Raw genomic sequence first — 15511 nt, forward strand, 5'->3', positions numbered from 1 at the left:
TGTACAGGGTATTTTTGTATGAAAGAAAAACATATTATGTTATGACAAGAGTTCAAAAAGAAATGAGATATTTTATTTCTAATGCTTCCAAGGATTAAGAAATGTTAAACTTTGTTCTGTAAAACTGTAGTAACGTGGACTTCTGTGCTCGCAGAGAGTGATCATACATAGGTAGTGCTACTCACTATGCTAATTTTTTTTTCAGACATTTATATTTGTCTTTTGTTTGTTTTTAATTTTTGTCTCAGACAAATTATGTTATTTTTTGTTTGGATTTGGTTTTAGTATCAGTCCAGCCCCATCATTGCCTTTTCTTCCCATTTACTGAGGGATTATTTCCTTAAGTGAATCTTTTATGTCACTATATTTTTGTTATTCTATTTTTACTCTATTTCTATTTTTTTTTTTTCTCATTTGACATACTCTTATTTGATATGCAGATGTATGTATAGAATTTATTTGGGATTGGATGAGGGGGACGGTGGGAGAGTAGGGGGGACAGAGTTGGAGGAGTTGAGAGAGACTTACCTTATAACAAATACTCTATTACACAATATATTCTATTTGTGTAGGCAATACAAACTTGTCTAAGCTAAATTAGTATCCTGAAAATATTATCTTCCAAGATAGTGTTGTATTTCTTCATTTTTGTCACCATTTATAACTTTTGATTTCTTGCCATTTATTCACACTTACACATTCTGCCATGTATTCTGCCACAATATATGTATTCTGTTATCTTTCTCCTATTTTAATCACTTTAATTTTTTAGTATTTTTCCATTTTACAATTTTAAGGCTGTCACATTCCTTCTAATACACAATATATCAAAGAATTAATAAAAACAGTAACTGTTTTCTTTTTTTCTGTCTCCCTTTTTGTAGAGTACACAACATGTTAGAATTGTTGTAGTGCACCTCACCTCACCCCTCCTCCCCCTCCCGTTCCCTACTACCCTCCACTAACCATTTCGCCCATCCACATTGACTTGAATAATATCTGTTGTCTCTATGATAATGTTGAATTGGGAATGACTCTTTACAACACTTCACCCGACCATATTCAATGTTAAAGGAATATTCCGGTGCCGGAAAATGTATCACTTATCATAAGGAGAGAAAATATTCTACAACTGTAACCTGAATAGCCCATCTCAATTTCTTGTTCATAACTCCAGATATGGTTCATTGAATGTCACCTATTTGATGGGCTAGGCCCTATCATGTTGTAGACAAGTGTATCAAAGTGACTAATAGTTTGTGAAGCTAGACTCAAAAGCATTACTTCCTTGTTATAATCAAACTTGTTGATTCATTCTGAAAAGTATTTGAAAAGTTTGTGTTGCTGTCAGTTTTCTATGTATTTGGAATTTCATCAAAATGCAGCTAAGTTTTTGTAGAATATTATTTTCAGCTTTATCAGCTGTTATTAAGAAAAGTAACTACATTTACAGGTTAATTATGATGGCATCATTCACTCAGCTGTTACCAGATTCATTCACTAAATTTGAAGAGTAATTCATATCTTCGGCGTTAAGATACTATCAGAATCACGAATTGCTACTTTTTTCTGTGACGTAACCGACCAAATTGGCGTCCATATCGGGTTTTCAATAAATGTCAGATACGAATTTATTGTGATTTATGACATCTGACTCTGTGCTTGTTAAGCTGACCTTTCGTTTTCCTCCAGCCAACAAATTTTCGGAAACTCCAATTTATGTATTATTTATTTTTGCCCGTTTAACACGCCAAACTGGCAACCCCGATATTGAGTAGGCCCTATGTGGCTTCGATTAAAAAAGCAGAACATCTTTCGCACTGTTGTAAACAATGTAATTCCACTACCAACATCTCTATCCATTAGTGTAGGTTCTGATATGTAACTTGAATCCACTATAACTTGGTCAGTATTGTGCGCTAACACGGTTCCCTTATTTCCTCCGTATTTGATTAACCGATCATTCTTGTGTTGACTCTGTTGAATAATGAAATCTAAATTTTTATCCTGAGGAAATCAGAAATATGGCGTAGTTTACTTTGTCAGCAAATATCCAACAAGTCCAAAACAACCACCAAAGGAGGGGGTGCTGCCATTGGGTCGTTGAAACCGTCTCCTATTTAGGGTGTGTTTGTGGAGGATGCGGGTTCATCATCATCATCGTTGTAGTTGTTATTATTATTATTATTTGTTAGATGTTTTAAACGATATGTTGACGAAATGGTGAATGACAGAATCTATAATCATGTCTTTTCAGAGAACACTTTTCTGTTGTCCTCACAATTCAAATTGACTTTCTTTCTGGCGCTACGATCCAGTGAAATATTTGCACGATATAAAAATGTCCACTGAACTGTTATGGGCTCTCAAGTATTAAAGGCCTACTTCAGAACTTAAAACGTTAATGTGTACAAGCACTTGTGGTGAAACATACCAGAGATTGTAACAACGACACAAGTCCCCTTGATTAGCTATTACTTTTGTTATAGTAGCGTACGTGTTCTGTGATATGTTATATACTTCCTGAACGAAAGTAACGCGGATAAAACCTAGTTTAGTATTGTTTCTAAATTACCGGGAGAGCTTTCTGTGTAAAGCTTTGAAGGTTTTTTGGTCGAGGTCAAGTAGAATTAGATCCTGCGTGTATATTAAAGGCTATATATGTAGTACTGGACACTCGCAGTGGTCAATAGATATTATCACGGACGAGCGCTGCAGCCTGACTCTGCCTTGTATAAAACCCTAAGCAATGTCTCATGATGTCTGGTCATGTCTCATGATGTGACAGACATGTCTCAAGTGACAGACATGTCTCATGATGTCTGGTCTGTAATATTTGTGTGTATACTTATGCGAAACTTCAGCGTGAAATTATGCTGTCACAGAAGATCTTTCAATCTCTTCCCCACCTCTTTCCCCATCCCATTCACCACCCTCTTCCCTCACCTCCCTCACCTCTTCCCTCACCACCCTCTTCCCCGAGGGAAATAAGTTACACAGTGATGTATATATAGGTTGTGGTTTCGTGGGTAAACATGCGGAATTTATCAGAGAGTTTAATTCAAGGGCCGTGTGTGACATACATCCGGGGACTGAACGTTGTTTTCACGGGAGGTGACTATACCGGGCCATTGGTATGGTTATTTTAGCCAATACGGCGGGTTGTTTTGAAAAGAATATATATATATATATATATATATTATGAACGTGATTGTGATTGCGAATAGGCCAAGAAAACCAATAACAACTCCTTGACCAAAATAAATGACAAAACGGACACAATTTGTTTTAGAACTAATGAAATTTTTGCTCTCGTTAAGATTTATTGACTATTTACAGAAAATATACACATTTTATGTAGTACATTTAACTTTCTTCTTGTTTTTAATTAACTTTTCACGATTTTACTTTAATCCAACATGATACCAATATCTTCATGATGACTGCTGGAGCCATTTCGCAGTATCTATAATTAAAATAATCGCAATACACTGACAAAGACAAAAAGAAACAAAAACAAAAACAAACTAGCTACACTTTTTTTTACAAATGCGTCGCAGTTACATAAATATTATAAAGTTGGCTTGCTTTTAGGAGTATAACAGGCATATCCTGATATACTTCATCGCCATTGGATGACGTAATTGCAAAGTTTTTTTATTGATTTATGTCACCGACCGTTGACAGCAACCACCGTTAGTGCTAGTTGCACTTCACCGACCGTTGACAGCAACCACCGTTATACTATATAGTTGCATATCACTACCACTTAGTATGTCCTTTAGTTAAACTTACAGTGGTTGCTTCGACGCCGAAAATTCAGTAAATTTGGCAATTGCGACAGAAATATTAACTTCAACAAAATTGAAATTGTGCTCTCAAAGCGTCGGTATACAATGCTCTGTAGCCTACAATTGCCAAAGTTTTTGGGATATGACGCAATATCACTGTATAAGTTCATGGAAGTATGACGTCATTCTGAAAGTTACTCCTGCAACGAACGAGCCAATTGCGTCAACATGCACTGTTTCTATTCCCAAATCTACATATTGTCGTAGCAACAATGTGACCTAGGCTACCACATGTAAGTCTATCGAAGTATAGCTCATGTCCTAGCCTATACTCAATTGGGGTAGGCTGATGGCCTATATCGATGTACAGAGATATTTGTTGCTGCAGTAGGCCCATGAGTCCGTGGGAGGCATTACCCAATCAAATAAGAGTATTTAATGTGACGTATTTTCAGATAAACGGTGCGTGGTTATTTTATCACCCGTTCTCGCAAGTATATGAAAGCTATACTTGCAAAGTGAATAATACTCAAAAGATTCCAGTATTTTGCAGCATATCCATATCCAGAAATAAAATCAAAACTGAAGCAACGACTTGATGCATGGAAAACTTGAATCATTAAGTAATGATCATTAAAAACCAATTATCTTTGGATCGGTTTCGGTTTTATGCATTTCTCTTAGTCTAATCCTGACTTAATGGTTATAATAAACTTGGGCATAACGGTGTTGAATATTATTATGAATTGGACTATTAAACGTCTATTCACGTATAATTTCATGCAGACTTTATAAAGACTATACTCTTTTCAACCCACTGGAATTGAAAACAAGAAATTTCTTTCACCTTTTGATTTCACTTTGTATTTCTGCTGATAACTTAATTGCAGTGTACAACACGAACCTATAATCAAGTATCGTATCGCTGATAGGCTTTAACTGTCACGACACACTTCTTCAATCTGGTTTACACAGCAATGTTATAGCCTAACTTGACCTAAGGCTAGTTTTTTCTTACACATCGTATCTGTATACGGTATCGCGCGTGCCCAGAAACTATATAGCTGACGGAACATGGAAGTGATGTAGTTATTATTAATAATTGATTTCTGGTAGTAAAACAAAGAAGTAACTTGACTGGGAAGTTAATGAATAGACTTTTATGAAGGACAAAGGTACGATAAGGCCTGAGTGTAGCTATTCAGAGAAACTACATGGATAGAGCTTCACTCTTCCGAGTCCAGACAAGTATTTAAATGTTTAAGGTTTCAAGCACACTTAGCACCTAACCAATCTACGACGAGTGCTAATTCGTCCTTATGAACAGTTCCAAGTTGGCCTTAGTCAAGTATATCAATTTGTATTTACCCCCTCTATCATCATGGCCTTAACAGCTTTTTAACGTCATACAGAGCATTCCACCATAATGCTCTATTTCCTAGGATAGGTGCCAAAAGCAACGGAAGGTTGTGTATATACCTTCAAATAGGACTTGGTTCTTTGTGGTTGGATGTTGATGCTTTTGAATGAAAGTATGTGAAATTGGGGCAACTGAGACCATTTTAGAACTCTATTTCAGGGCCTTCAAAAGAGCAGTAAAGAAAATTTGTTGACCGATGAGTTAAGACGACAAATAACAAAAACTTTGGACACTCGTTGCTAACGGTCTACATTGTAGATACGGAAGTTTGAAGGTGCCATGAATGGTAATCGTGTCAGTTACCAGTGAGGCGGTAGCTTTATACCTAATCAAAACGGCTGGCTTAGATACCAAGTCAGTTTGACCATTTCGTGTGTAAGTGGGAAAAGTCTATGTAGTATGCTCCCTTAACAAATATAGGTATGGGATACTTCGTCTATAGCAGTAAAGAGAGACAATCATTGTCCCTTCTCTTATCTATGTAATGTTGAGAACACTCACATCCAAAACAACCGGGCTTTGATTGTCCTGTAATATATGCATAGAAACTGTTGTCATATGTATGTACACTTTAAATACCAATCATTGTATAAAACTTCTACAAACTTATATATAGCCTACACATTTTCATCATGTATCATCGAATGCTAAGCCAAAATATAGGCCCATACCAGACAAATGTTTTGTCAGCCAGATATATATAGAAGACCATCCCTTAGCCTGCGTTGCTATTTTACAATCATACTTTTTTAAGAAAAGTCACCCACGAAAGAACCTGGGCACGAAAACCAAACAACCGAACCAACTGACAACCCCAGTCCCCTTGCATCGAGACTGTGACTGTGTGATCATCGTCGGATGTGCATCACCATTCCCCTCGAAAGGGAACAGATACTACCCATGATCTTACCCAAAAGGCCGAGAAGCAATTTCATTAAATATACTATGTACTAATTCTGAGATATCGAAGTAAATGATCGTCCGTTCAGCAGGCCACGTATGTCCTATGCAATACTTTTAACATATGTTTGGGCGGAAATAGTCGTCCAATCTGATCTTCCTGGATGTTCCTGTTTGTTAAATAGAATTCTGCCGGCTGCAGAAGAATCGACCTGCAGCTTACTCTTACAATTATTTCAGTTTGACTGATTCGGTTTGAAAATTAATATTAAATATATGTGTTAATATAAAGTATGACTATTCATACAGATGCGAGCGTCATCATTATTTGCTAAAATATACAACAACTATTTTCTCAAGTTTTCATTGTCAGTGTTAGCCAGGGCTTCCCATAGGTTAAATGTTGAACTGAACTCCATCGCAATTGAAATTCAAAAGTATGCGTAATAAACTTCCATGATGGCCGACATAATGTTGACAGTTTTTGTTTATATACCCATGTCCTGAAACATATTTTGTTTGTAACACAGACTTTGGAAACAAATGGCAATGCTCGGATGACTGGCAATCATACCCCACATTAAATGCGGTTTAGATATCATTTCTCTTTGGCCAGAAGTTGGATGCTTCTTGCTATAAAGTTCCATACAGAAGTTCTGCTGTTTACGTATCTTCAAACGTGTTAAACGTTGTTGTACAGGATCATACTTCGGTAGCATCAACGGAAGAGCTAGCTGCCTTCTGTACTATTGAAGGGTTTTGTTTTGACAGCTCTTTATGGAATTGTTTGACCATTCTGGCGAGAATCTTAAAGGCCTCCGTAAGGCCGTCCCCTTCGTGTGCCTGCGTCTCCTGAACGTGCCATGGATGTTGCGGGGAAAGACGCTTTAATTCCAATATCTCAGAGATTTCATCTGACTTCATTGCACCTTTATGAGAAAGAAAATATCTTCATTAGACAAAATGGCGGTAATGAAGTATTAATATAGTCTAAAGGGCATAATGGGTATAATACGAAAGGCATGGCATACAGGGGATGGGAAGGGGTGGAGGTGCTAAACTACGCTCAAACTCATAACCAGATCTCCAAGAGACCACAGTGTGTAAGGGTGTATAAGCTTACCGTATATACTGAAAGTCAGCAGTGACACAGTAATTCTACATCTCACATGTCCCTTCAGAACTACCGTAAGAAGGTTCCGGTTTCATCGATCCTATGTATACTGTGTGCTACGTCTATTTCTGCATGAATTTGATATTAAAGTACCGTAACTTGATGGATAATGATTCCTTTGTGTATCCGCTTCCCTCATTAACAAAATGGGTTTGTTAACGGTCCCTTTATAGACCGGGGTATCTTATTTGTACAGCTGTTACAATGTCCGGTAAATTGATAATGAACTTATAACACAAGCTCTTCTTCTGAGTTTTGGACGCTCTTTTATCTTCAAATGCAGCAGGAAAACGATTTCCCTGCTCTTAAGTATAGACATTGTCAATTCGGTCTATCCCTACAGGTCAATGCCAGAGATGCTGCGGGTATTTACAGTTGGAGAGAGTACTCCCCTAAAGAACAGCGCCATATTCTTAGCGTCAAAAGAGTAGGAATTCTTAGAAGAGAAAGTTCGGTATATGTCATATGTTGCCATGGTTACTGTAACTCCATGCTCAACCTCAAACTCATGATAAATAGTTGAAGATGTTCCTCAAACTGGATATGATCTCAAATTCTCAGTCATGCATGCTGCTTCTATTTGCTAAAACAAATGTTCAAAATTAGGCTACCTCTCTCTATCTCTCTTGTAGAGTTTTCTACCCTCCTAATTATTACAGGACATGCTCAAGTTATAGATAATTCAATGTCTCAGTGAGCTAACTTATTTTCGTGGGTTGTATATACAATAGACACATTTTTAAACATGCTGAAATGTAGGGACAAACAGACAGACGGAAACACAGACATGATGACCTAGCTGTTACATCGAAACCAATAAAAGACAATAATCTTACTCACCAGGAAGATCTTGTTTGTTCGCGAGTATAACCACTGGTATCCCAGGGGTCATGTACTGATTTTGTAACGCTCGGAATAGTTCATCCCTTGCTTCCCATAATCTGTTTCTGTCGGAACTGTCGACCACAAATATTAAACCTGTAATAAAATAGACATGCATTTTAATGTTTTTTATACAACACACTGGTTAAAATAACAAGTCTATTAAGTTTACAAATTAAAAATGAAACCCGTAAATTGTCGTACATCGGTATGTAAATTTCAACCGATGACAAGAATCACTCGAAGAATCAAATGCAACCCAGGAGTGTATCCAAGATCCATGAAGCCGAAGCCGGGTCTGAGGTCTGAGGTCCCCCCCCCCCCCCCCCAGTTTTTAGACTATCAAATTGGTGCATTGTGAGGCATATTTGAATTGGGTCTTTGAGCACATGTAGGTTGTGCAAATAACTATGTTGGGATTTATGTATGAGTTTAAGTAAGAAGGTGTAGGGGGAAAGTTTATAGACACACAGTCACACACCCTTTGATCCGCGCCGGCAAGCATGACAGTATATCAAATACAGTGAACATATATATCCTGCGATCTGCATATCACAAACAAATATAACCAAATTTGTAGACATTATACAGAGTATGTTGCTATACTGTTATAGTTTGTCGAGTCATGAAGTAGTATAACGTATATTAGATTGTCTCACAAAATAGGACCTCTGCATTCAATGATATTAAGTTGTTGTTGTTGTTTTTTTTTATAATGAGAGCTTACAATCAATACAACATAACTACCACCAAATTGTTGGTAAGTGCAAATCAAACCCTGAATCCTGCTATAACATACATGAGACAAATCTCAAATGTCATCTTGCTACGTTAATCAACGATAAATATACATTGAACAAAAAGGCAATGCTCGTTTGCGACATAGCCAACATTTCATGTCATTCTATGGCCTGCAATATTTTGGAGATGGGAGGATTTGCCTGCCGACGTATACCGGCTCGGGACCGATGCCCCCTTGGGTCCCTTTGGTCACGAAAAGTGCCAGTTTCGTCCGAGGTGACAAATGCGCCGCTTGTTTTAATCCACCCACCACCCCCGCCTCCCCCCCCCCTTGCAAGGACGCCGGTTGGGTGACTGTCGGTAGCAATTTATACCCTAGTCCAGTGGTTGTTTGTGATGTATTTGTGACAGGATGAGAAAAGGATTCCTCTTCTTTTTCGTTTATACTATATTCAGTGAAAGTAAGACATGCCGTAAATTTCATCACAGTGCAGTAATAAGTCCTAATAGGCCTAACTAATAAATCACTTTAGAAATAAAGTACTTAGATAATACAACTGCAATAGCCTATCTATAAAAGAATGAAGTCACATTTATATGTTCGAATGAATAAAGAAAAACATGGGAATAAATCATGTTTGATGTGATTTATTGACTTATTCTCATTGTTTTAATCCTGCATATGAATAAATTTTTAAAATCGGCTTCGTTATTAATGTATGCGTGCTGTTTATATTGGTATATTCGATATCGTGTCAATGTAGATCTTTCATTATCACCCTGTCCATCTCTCTGACTGTATAACTATAAATTTCATTCTGTCCGTATGTGTGTTCGTTAAAAAACAATTGTAATATACGTATTATATGTATATTGGAAGAAACTGAAACCAACTCCTGTTTAATGCTAACGTCTACGGAAATTATGAATTGAATCTGAATCTGTCAGCAGCGACATGAATTCTGAGAACTCTTGGCCTCCACTTGTCATGTAATTATATTATGACAGTCCACGAGAGAGTGAAAATAACGATTGAATACCGTTTACTTTCCCTTCTCCTTTATTCATAAATTCTCGGGTTCCAATTTAGTCATTCTTCTTTATCAAAGACATACAAGGAACTACAAAACGATTTAGCTATATATACTGATATGACTCTAAAAAAACACGTTCGTGTGTTGTTATATTGTCAGAATGTCAATTGAAAATGTGTGGAACAATATATCCTTAAACTAAACAAACGAAAATGAAACGATACGACAGGGAAAGTTCACACGGAATTTAAACTTACTGACGGCTCGTCGCCCCTATATATAGGCATATATCAGCAGCATTACAGCATGCGTAAATTTTTACCAAAGATTGTGAAAGCAAAGGTACGCAATTAACATGTCATAAGGTAATTAATTACGAGCGAGACAGGTTTGGGAACTTTTTGTTGCTGGTTACATCAAGCCAATAATGCTTACACTTTTGTATTAGGCCTTATGTAAACATGTTAGTGTTTTATGCTTCATCAGTCAGGCTATAATGTGCACAGTAAACTTGGTTTATTCACTTGGAATTCCCAGGGACCCTCCACCCCTATACCAATAAGTTAAAATAGTGCACACGTACGCATGGTAGTCTACCGGGCCAGAATAAACAGACTATATGTGCAGTGTTGTCTGTAACCATCCTGCTCGTTAACGAAGCGACAGTGAGACTACGGAAAACCGTCCTCTCCGAAACCGCTCTGCCCCTTACTTGAGCCTCTGTGAAATACTACATACAGCCCAGGGACACATCCTCTCTTCGAAACTATCCCCAAGCCCCCCCCCCCCCCCCCCAAAGTAATTCCACGGGAATACGTAATGGTCATGCAATCAATTAATTGAAAGCCGACTAAAATAGGGCTATAAAGGAAACATTACTGTACTTCCATATACTAATCAGACATCGGCCTATGCCGAAGTTATACGACAGAGACTTTACTGTCATCAGTTGATCAACTCGATGACGATGACTCGGCTCCAGTCACCAAATACATTCGGAAGGTCAAAGGCAACCCAAGAGAGTTTTTAAACCATTTCCATATTGTTACTCATTGTTCAACTGCAAACGACCCGGTAGGAAGTCTGCCAACAACAACATAAAGACTTTTGTTTTAACGACATAAAAATAAAACCAGTTCAGTCTTATAAGAATGAAACGATTCTCATGTGGCCAATGAGCAGACGCCACGAATCCTAATCATTTATGGTCACTGTTTGTAGCATAATTTCACATCTTTCTACCATATAAGATCTACATGGCATATATACGTTAGCTTTCTATACTTTGTCACAAAGACCAGGTGTTAAACTACAATGGTATATATAAATATATATATATATATATATATATATATATATATATATATATATAGATACTCATTGTAATCATTGTTATCTTTTAAATTCCTGATGGCGAAAGAGGGGAGGGGGGTGGGCGATAGGATAGAAGTCCCAGACCATACATTTATACACATGTACACACATGTAAGGGTATTCTCTTTGCTTATGCTGTATTGTAGAATACGAACAACTCTGTAAACCGCGTTTGCCCTAACAACCCACTGCTTTAAGTTTCGATTTTAAATTTAAAGTTCTATTTGTTGGAGGCAGTATGCATTTCTGTCTGGTAACCAATAATTACATGACACTGCATGGAATAAGTTGCAGGCACATGACCGTTTGTTCTTCACCATTATCGGCACATGCGTAGCATTCCTGCTTTCTTTGCCTGACATGACAGAGAGAACCACTTTATAGTGTAGTCTATTTGAAATAAACAGTCAATATCTATATAGGGAGACTTATTGGATGTCATAGAATCATACACCAGTGTAATACTGATATGCACACACCAAAGAGTATGCATGGCTCAGGCGAGATTAACACGATCATGAGCAGAGAACGTGCATAATTATCCGCACACTCGACCGTATTCAGCAAATTGTAGGTCACGCTCTTTGGTGCAGTCATAACTAAACAGGTGACCTCACCAAGGTCAAGTTCGCTGGTGCATAAACTGTGGAGGCGTGAAGCTCAAATATTTTACTATCGATGACGGAGGAGGCACGTGCAACGATGTAACTATCAGAAATCGTAAATTATCTACCGTCATGAATACCGTGCAGACCGCAAAATAAAACGGCTATCACGGCAATTTGAAGCTAGCGCGCACTTTCCTACATGCCTTTGATTGAAACGTACACGAACACGTAACTGCATTTTCACGGTTTCACACAGTACACCGTCAGACCAGGGAATTCCATAACAACTCCCTGGTCAGACCAGGTAGAGTCGTTACAACAACTATCTGGTCAGACCACTGTTTAAGCGGAACCAAGACAGACATACTTTGTGGACATTAATATGTAAACTGGGGAGGGGGAGGAAAAGGGGTCTGTACATCGGATCAGTTCTGCAATCTGCATTCACCGGAATATCTGTAACATAATAGTGAAAATTGAAACTTCACCCTTCACCTTTCTGACTCCTCTCCCCAGACTCCCCCTCTACATTAAACAACATGGAGCGTACCAGATATTTGTTTATACCTCCACCCACACCCGTGACCTACTACTTGCCAAACATGGTAATGTATAGGTTACAGGAATAGTGCGTATATACCAAAATCGAAAGCCAACACAAACAAAAGGGTTAAAACATCACGCCGTTTCGGATTACGGGATGACGTATATTGAGCTATAAGTAGTAAGTTAACAGGAACATAATGGCAAATCCTTCGTTGAAAAAACCGCTAACCTCTGACCTTTTATGGATCACTTCACATGACTGAACTTCATCCTCTTGCTCGTATTATTTTTTTGGAAGCTTATTTGTAAAGCTAAGCTGCTTATTAGATTGAAACAAGATATGGTGTTTGCCAATATAGCAATACCCTATACCGTACGGGGAATACGTTATATACAAGAATGATAAATAATGATCATATAACAAAGAGGAAAATTTTCTCGTTTCCTCAGAGAGTAGATCACGTGGTTTTTAAAACCGTTCACGTCTCGATTCAACCGAGTACGTCATAAATGCGATTTGGCAGAAACCATCCTATTGCCATGAAGTTGAATTGCTCCAGAATTTATCTAAAAGGTTTTTGATATTTCAGTTGGTGGGGTGTAGTAGACGGGATAGCGTTTCCACTATATACAGCTGGACGAAGGGGTAGCGGTAAATGGGGAGTTACCCCCCCCCCCCACACCGAATGTAAATTAAAGTATGGTATTAGTCACTTGTAATATGAAACAATATTTGCAACCACTAGGTATAGTCCCTCTTGCCTACCTCAGAATACTGTTGTTAAACTTTTTAAATACAGCTTTTTAAAAGAGAGTCTATTGAACCAAAGAAACAGCAAGGTCCCTCTGGATGGAGTACAGGTTGGGATGAGGATAAATTCGGGAGAGATGAAAGACCCAGGAGATGTCCAGGGTTCTTTTGCAGCGGAGGCGGGTGGAGGATGGGGCGATGATAACGAAAACTGGGGATCCATTGAGGAACCAACTCTCATTACTACTATACTAAAAATGAAAAAAAATCTCTGAAAGTGCAAAAAGAAAATTTTAGCTCTCAAGACAAATTATCTATTTCGCTACCATCATGACAGATTGATAATCTTGGTGATGTCACTAGGTTTTATCTCCCCCCCCCCACCCTTTCAACCCGCCTCCTACGTGTCTCCCCTCCCAAAAAGAATATTTGCAATTGACAAATATTTCTATAAACTAAGATACTCAGATATCTATTGCAATATAGTCAAAAAACAACAAATATTGTTCAGTGTTCTAAGGCATTGTCTTACTGTCACATTCCAGAGTAGGTCACTGATTTTCTAAAATGCTTAGTCTAGCAATCACGACTCCCTCAACAATTATTTACACTTACCAAATAGACTTCTACGGTCATTGTTCTATTTCTATATAGGCTATATGCGGTCAACAAGCAAATACTTTTTTGTTTTTTGTTTTTTGGGGGAATGGCATTGCTGTTTTAAATTCACTTAGAAAACAGAGGCAATTTGGCCCAATTTTCCACGTCCAAGAGTGAAATCTTCTGAGTTCTCATATTGTATAATATTATAGTGTCATTGAAGTCTGACAACAACTAACGAAATATGAACTGAGTGCACGGGTTTCATCTCATAGAAGTATATATAGTATAGTCTTGTATATAAGTTTGCATTATTTATATTTTGATCGCCTTTTTACATTTTGTATATAACGGCAGTGCGATGTGGATGTCATATGACTTAACTTGAATTTATCATTAATATGCGATAAATTTGACTTGAAATCGAAGTACCAGATGAAGGTATGATTAATGGGCTATTACACCTGAATAGCTGCGTCTGTGCAAAAGTCAATAAAGCTTCTTCCTTGAACAGGTGAACTGCGAAATAGACATAACAGTCATGTAATGAAAGCAGTATTTTAGGGTTTATTTTTGGAAAACAATCTTCGATGCAAAAAAAATTGTTTCCTCAAGCATTACAAAAAAAATTGTCAGAGGGTAAGTTTATTGTTGCTATGGTTTATTATGTATGCATTACTGGTGGGTAAGGCGCTGTTTCGTCATGAGGAAATATACGCAACTTATCCGACACATTGGACACTCTTTTAAGTATAGCCCAGAGATGCCGAGTTAGTTACACATGACATTCGCAAATGACATAAGAGCGAGCAGTGGCGTAGGAAGGTACTTTTGAGTGGGGGGGGGCTGAAGACTGATGGCCGGCCTGGGGGAGGGGTCTAAGGGGAGGGGGTGTCCCCTCCCCTTTGGATTTTTTTGCATTTCCAGGTAGCCTCAGATGCAATTTGGTGCAATATAGCACACTTCAACACCCACTCCATTTTGTAAACTTAATTTTGTATTTTCACCAGGCCTTAGATGCAATTTGGTGCTCCAAATGAGATTTTTTTTCTCATTTGGAAATGAAAAAGGGGTTTTCTGACTTGCGAAGCGGGGGGGCGGAATGATACTTCCGCCCCTCCACATTTTTCACTGGGGGGCTGGCGCCCCCAGCCCCCCCCCCCGGTTCCTACGCCCTTGAGAGCGAGGGTTAATATTTTAGCAATCGTAAGTTACTAAGAATATCACAATGAATTCATAGGAAAGTATAGGCTTCTCTCGAAAATTTGGTTCGCACTTAATTTATATTCGCAATCCTCTCGTTCCCCCTCATAAGCCGTTCGAGAAAATGTCAATTAGTTTTCTTGGCGCCTTTTTGTTTTTGTTAACTACATACGGTACTTAAGCATAGGTTTATGTATACCGTACCACAGTAAGAGCAGGGAGTTGTTATGGTAACAACTCCCTGGTTAGAGTATATATAGTGTACGTCCGCCTGAAAGGTTAACACATTGTCGGAAAATAGTCCTAAAGTGACCTACTGTAATGATTTTTTGGGGCATTTTTTGAGACATTATTCTTTTTGATGCTTGGATGTTGAAGAGGATAAAATAATCTATACTGATGGTTAAAAATATGTGGAGGATTAAAAGTGATTTAAGGCATTTTAGGAAATCCTGGGTGAAACAAGCATAGTCCACAGCCAGACTGC

General features: G+C 38.0%; 1 protein-coding gene across 1 annotated transcript in view; it reads right to left on the minus strand.

Annotated features, from left to right (window-relative positions):
* Nucleotides 1–3282: 3282 nt before the first annotated feature.
* LOC139971307 (ADP-ribosylation factor 6-like) overlaps nt 3283–15511 on the minus strand; it is a 36780-nt gene continuing 24551 nt past the window's right edge. The window contains exons 3-4 of the mRNA XM_071977648.1: nt 8126–8263; nt 3283–7040 (exon numbers count right to left, since the gene is read on the minus strand). Of these exons, the coding sequence (XP_071833749.1) occupies nt 6814–7040; nt 8126–8263 (365 nt within the window). The 3' untranslated portion in view covers nt 3283–6813. The remainder of the gene's footprint in view (nt 7041–8125; nt 8264–15511) is intronic.

This window comes from Apostichopus japonicus, chromosome 8, assembly GCF_037975245.1.
Source record: "Apostichopus japonicus isolate 1M-3 chromosome 8, ASM3797524v1, whole genome shotgun sequence".
In the NCBI taxonomy this organism is placed as follows: domain Eukaryota; kingdom Metazoa; phylum Echinodermata; class Holothuroidea; order Aspidochirotida; family Stichopodidae; genus Apostichopus; species Apostichopus japonicus.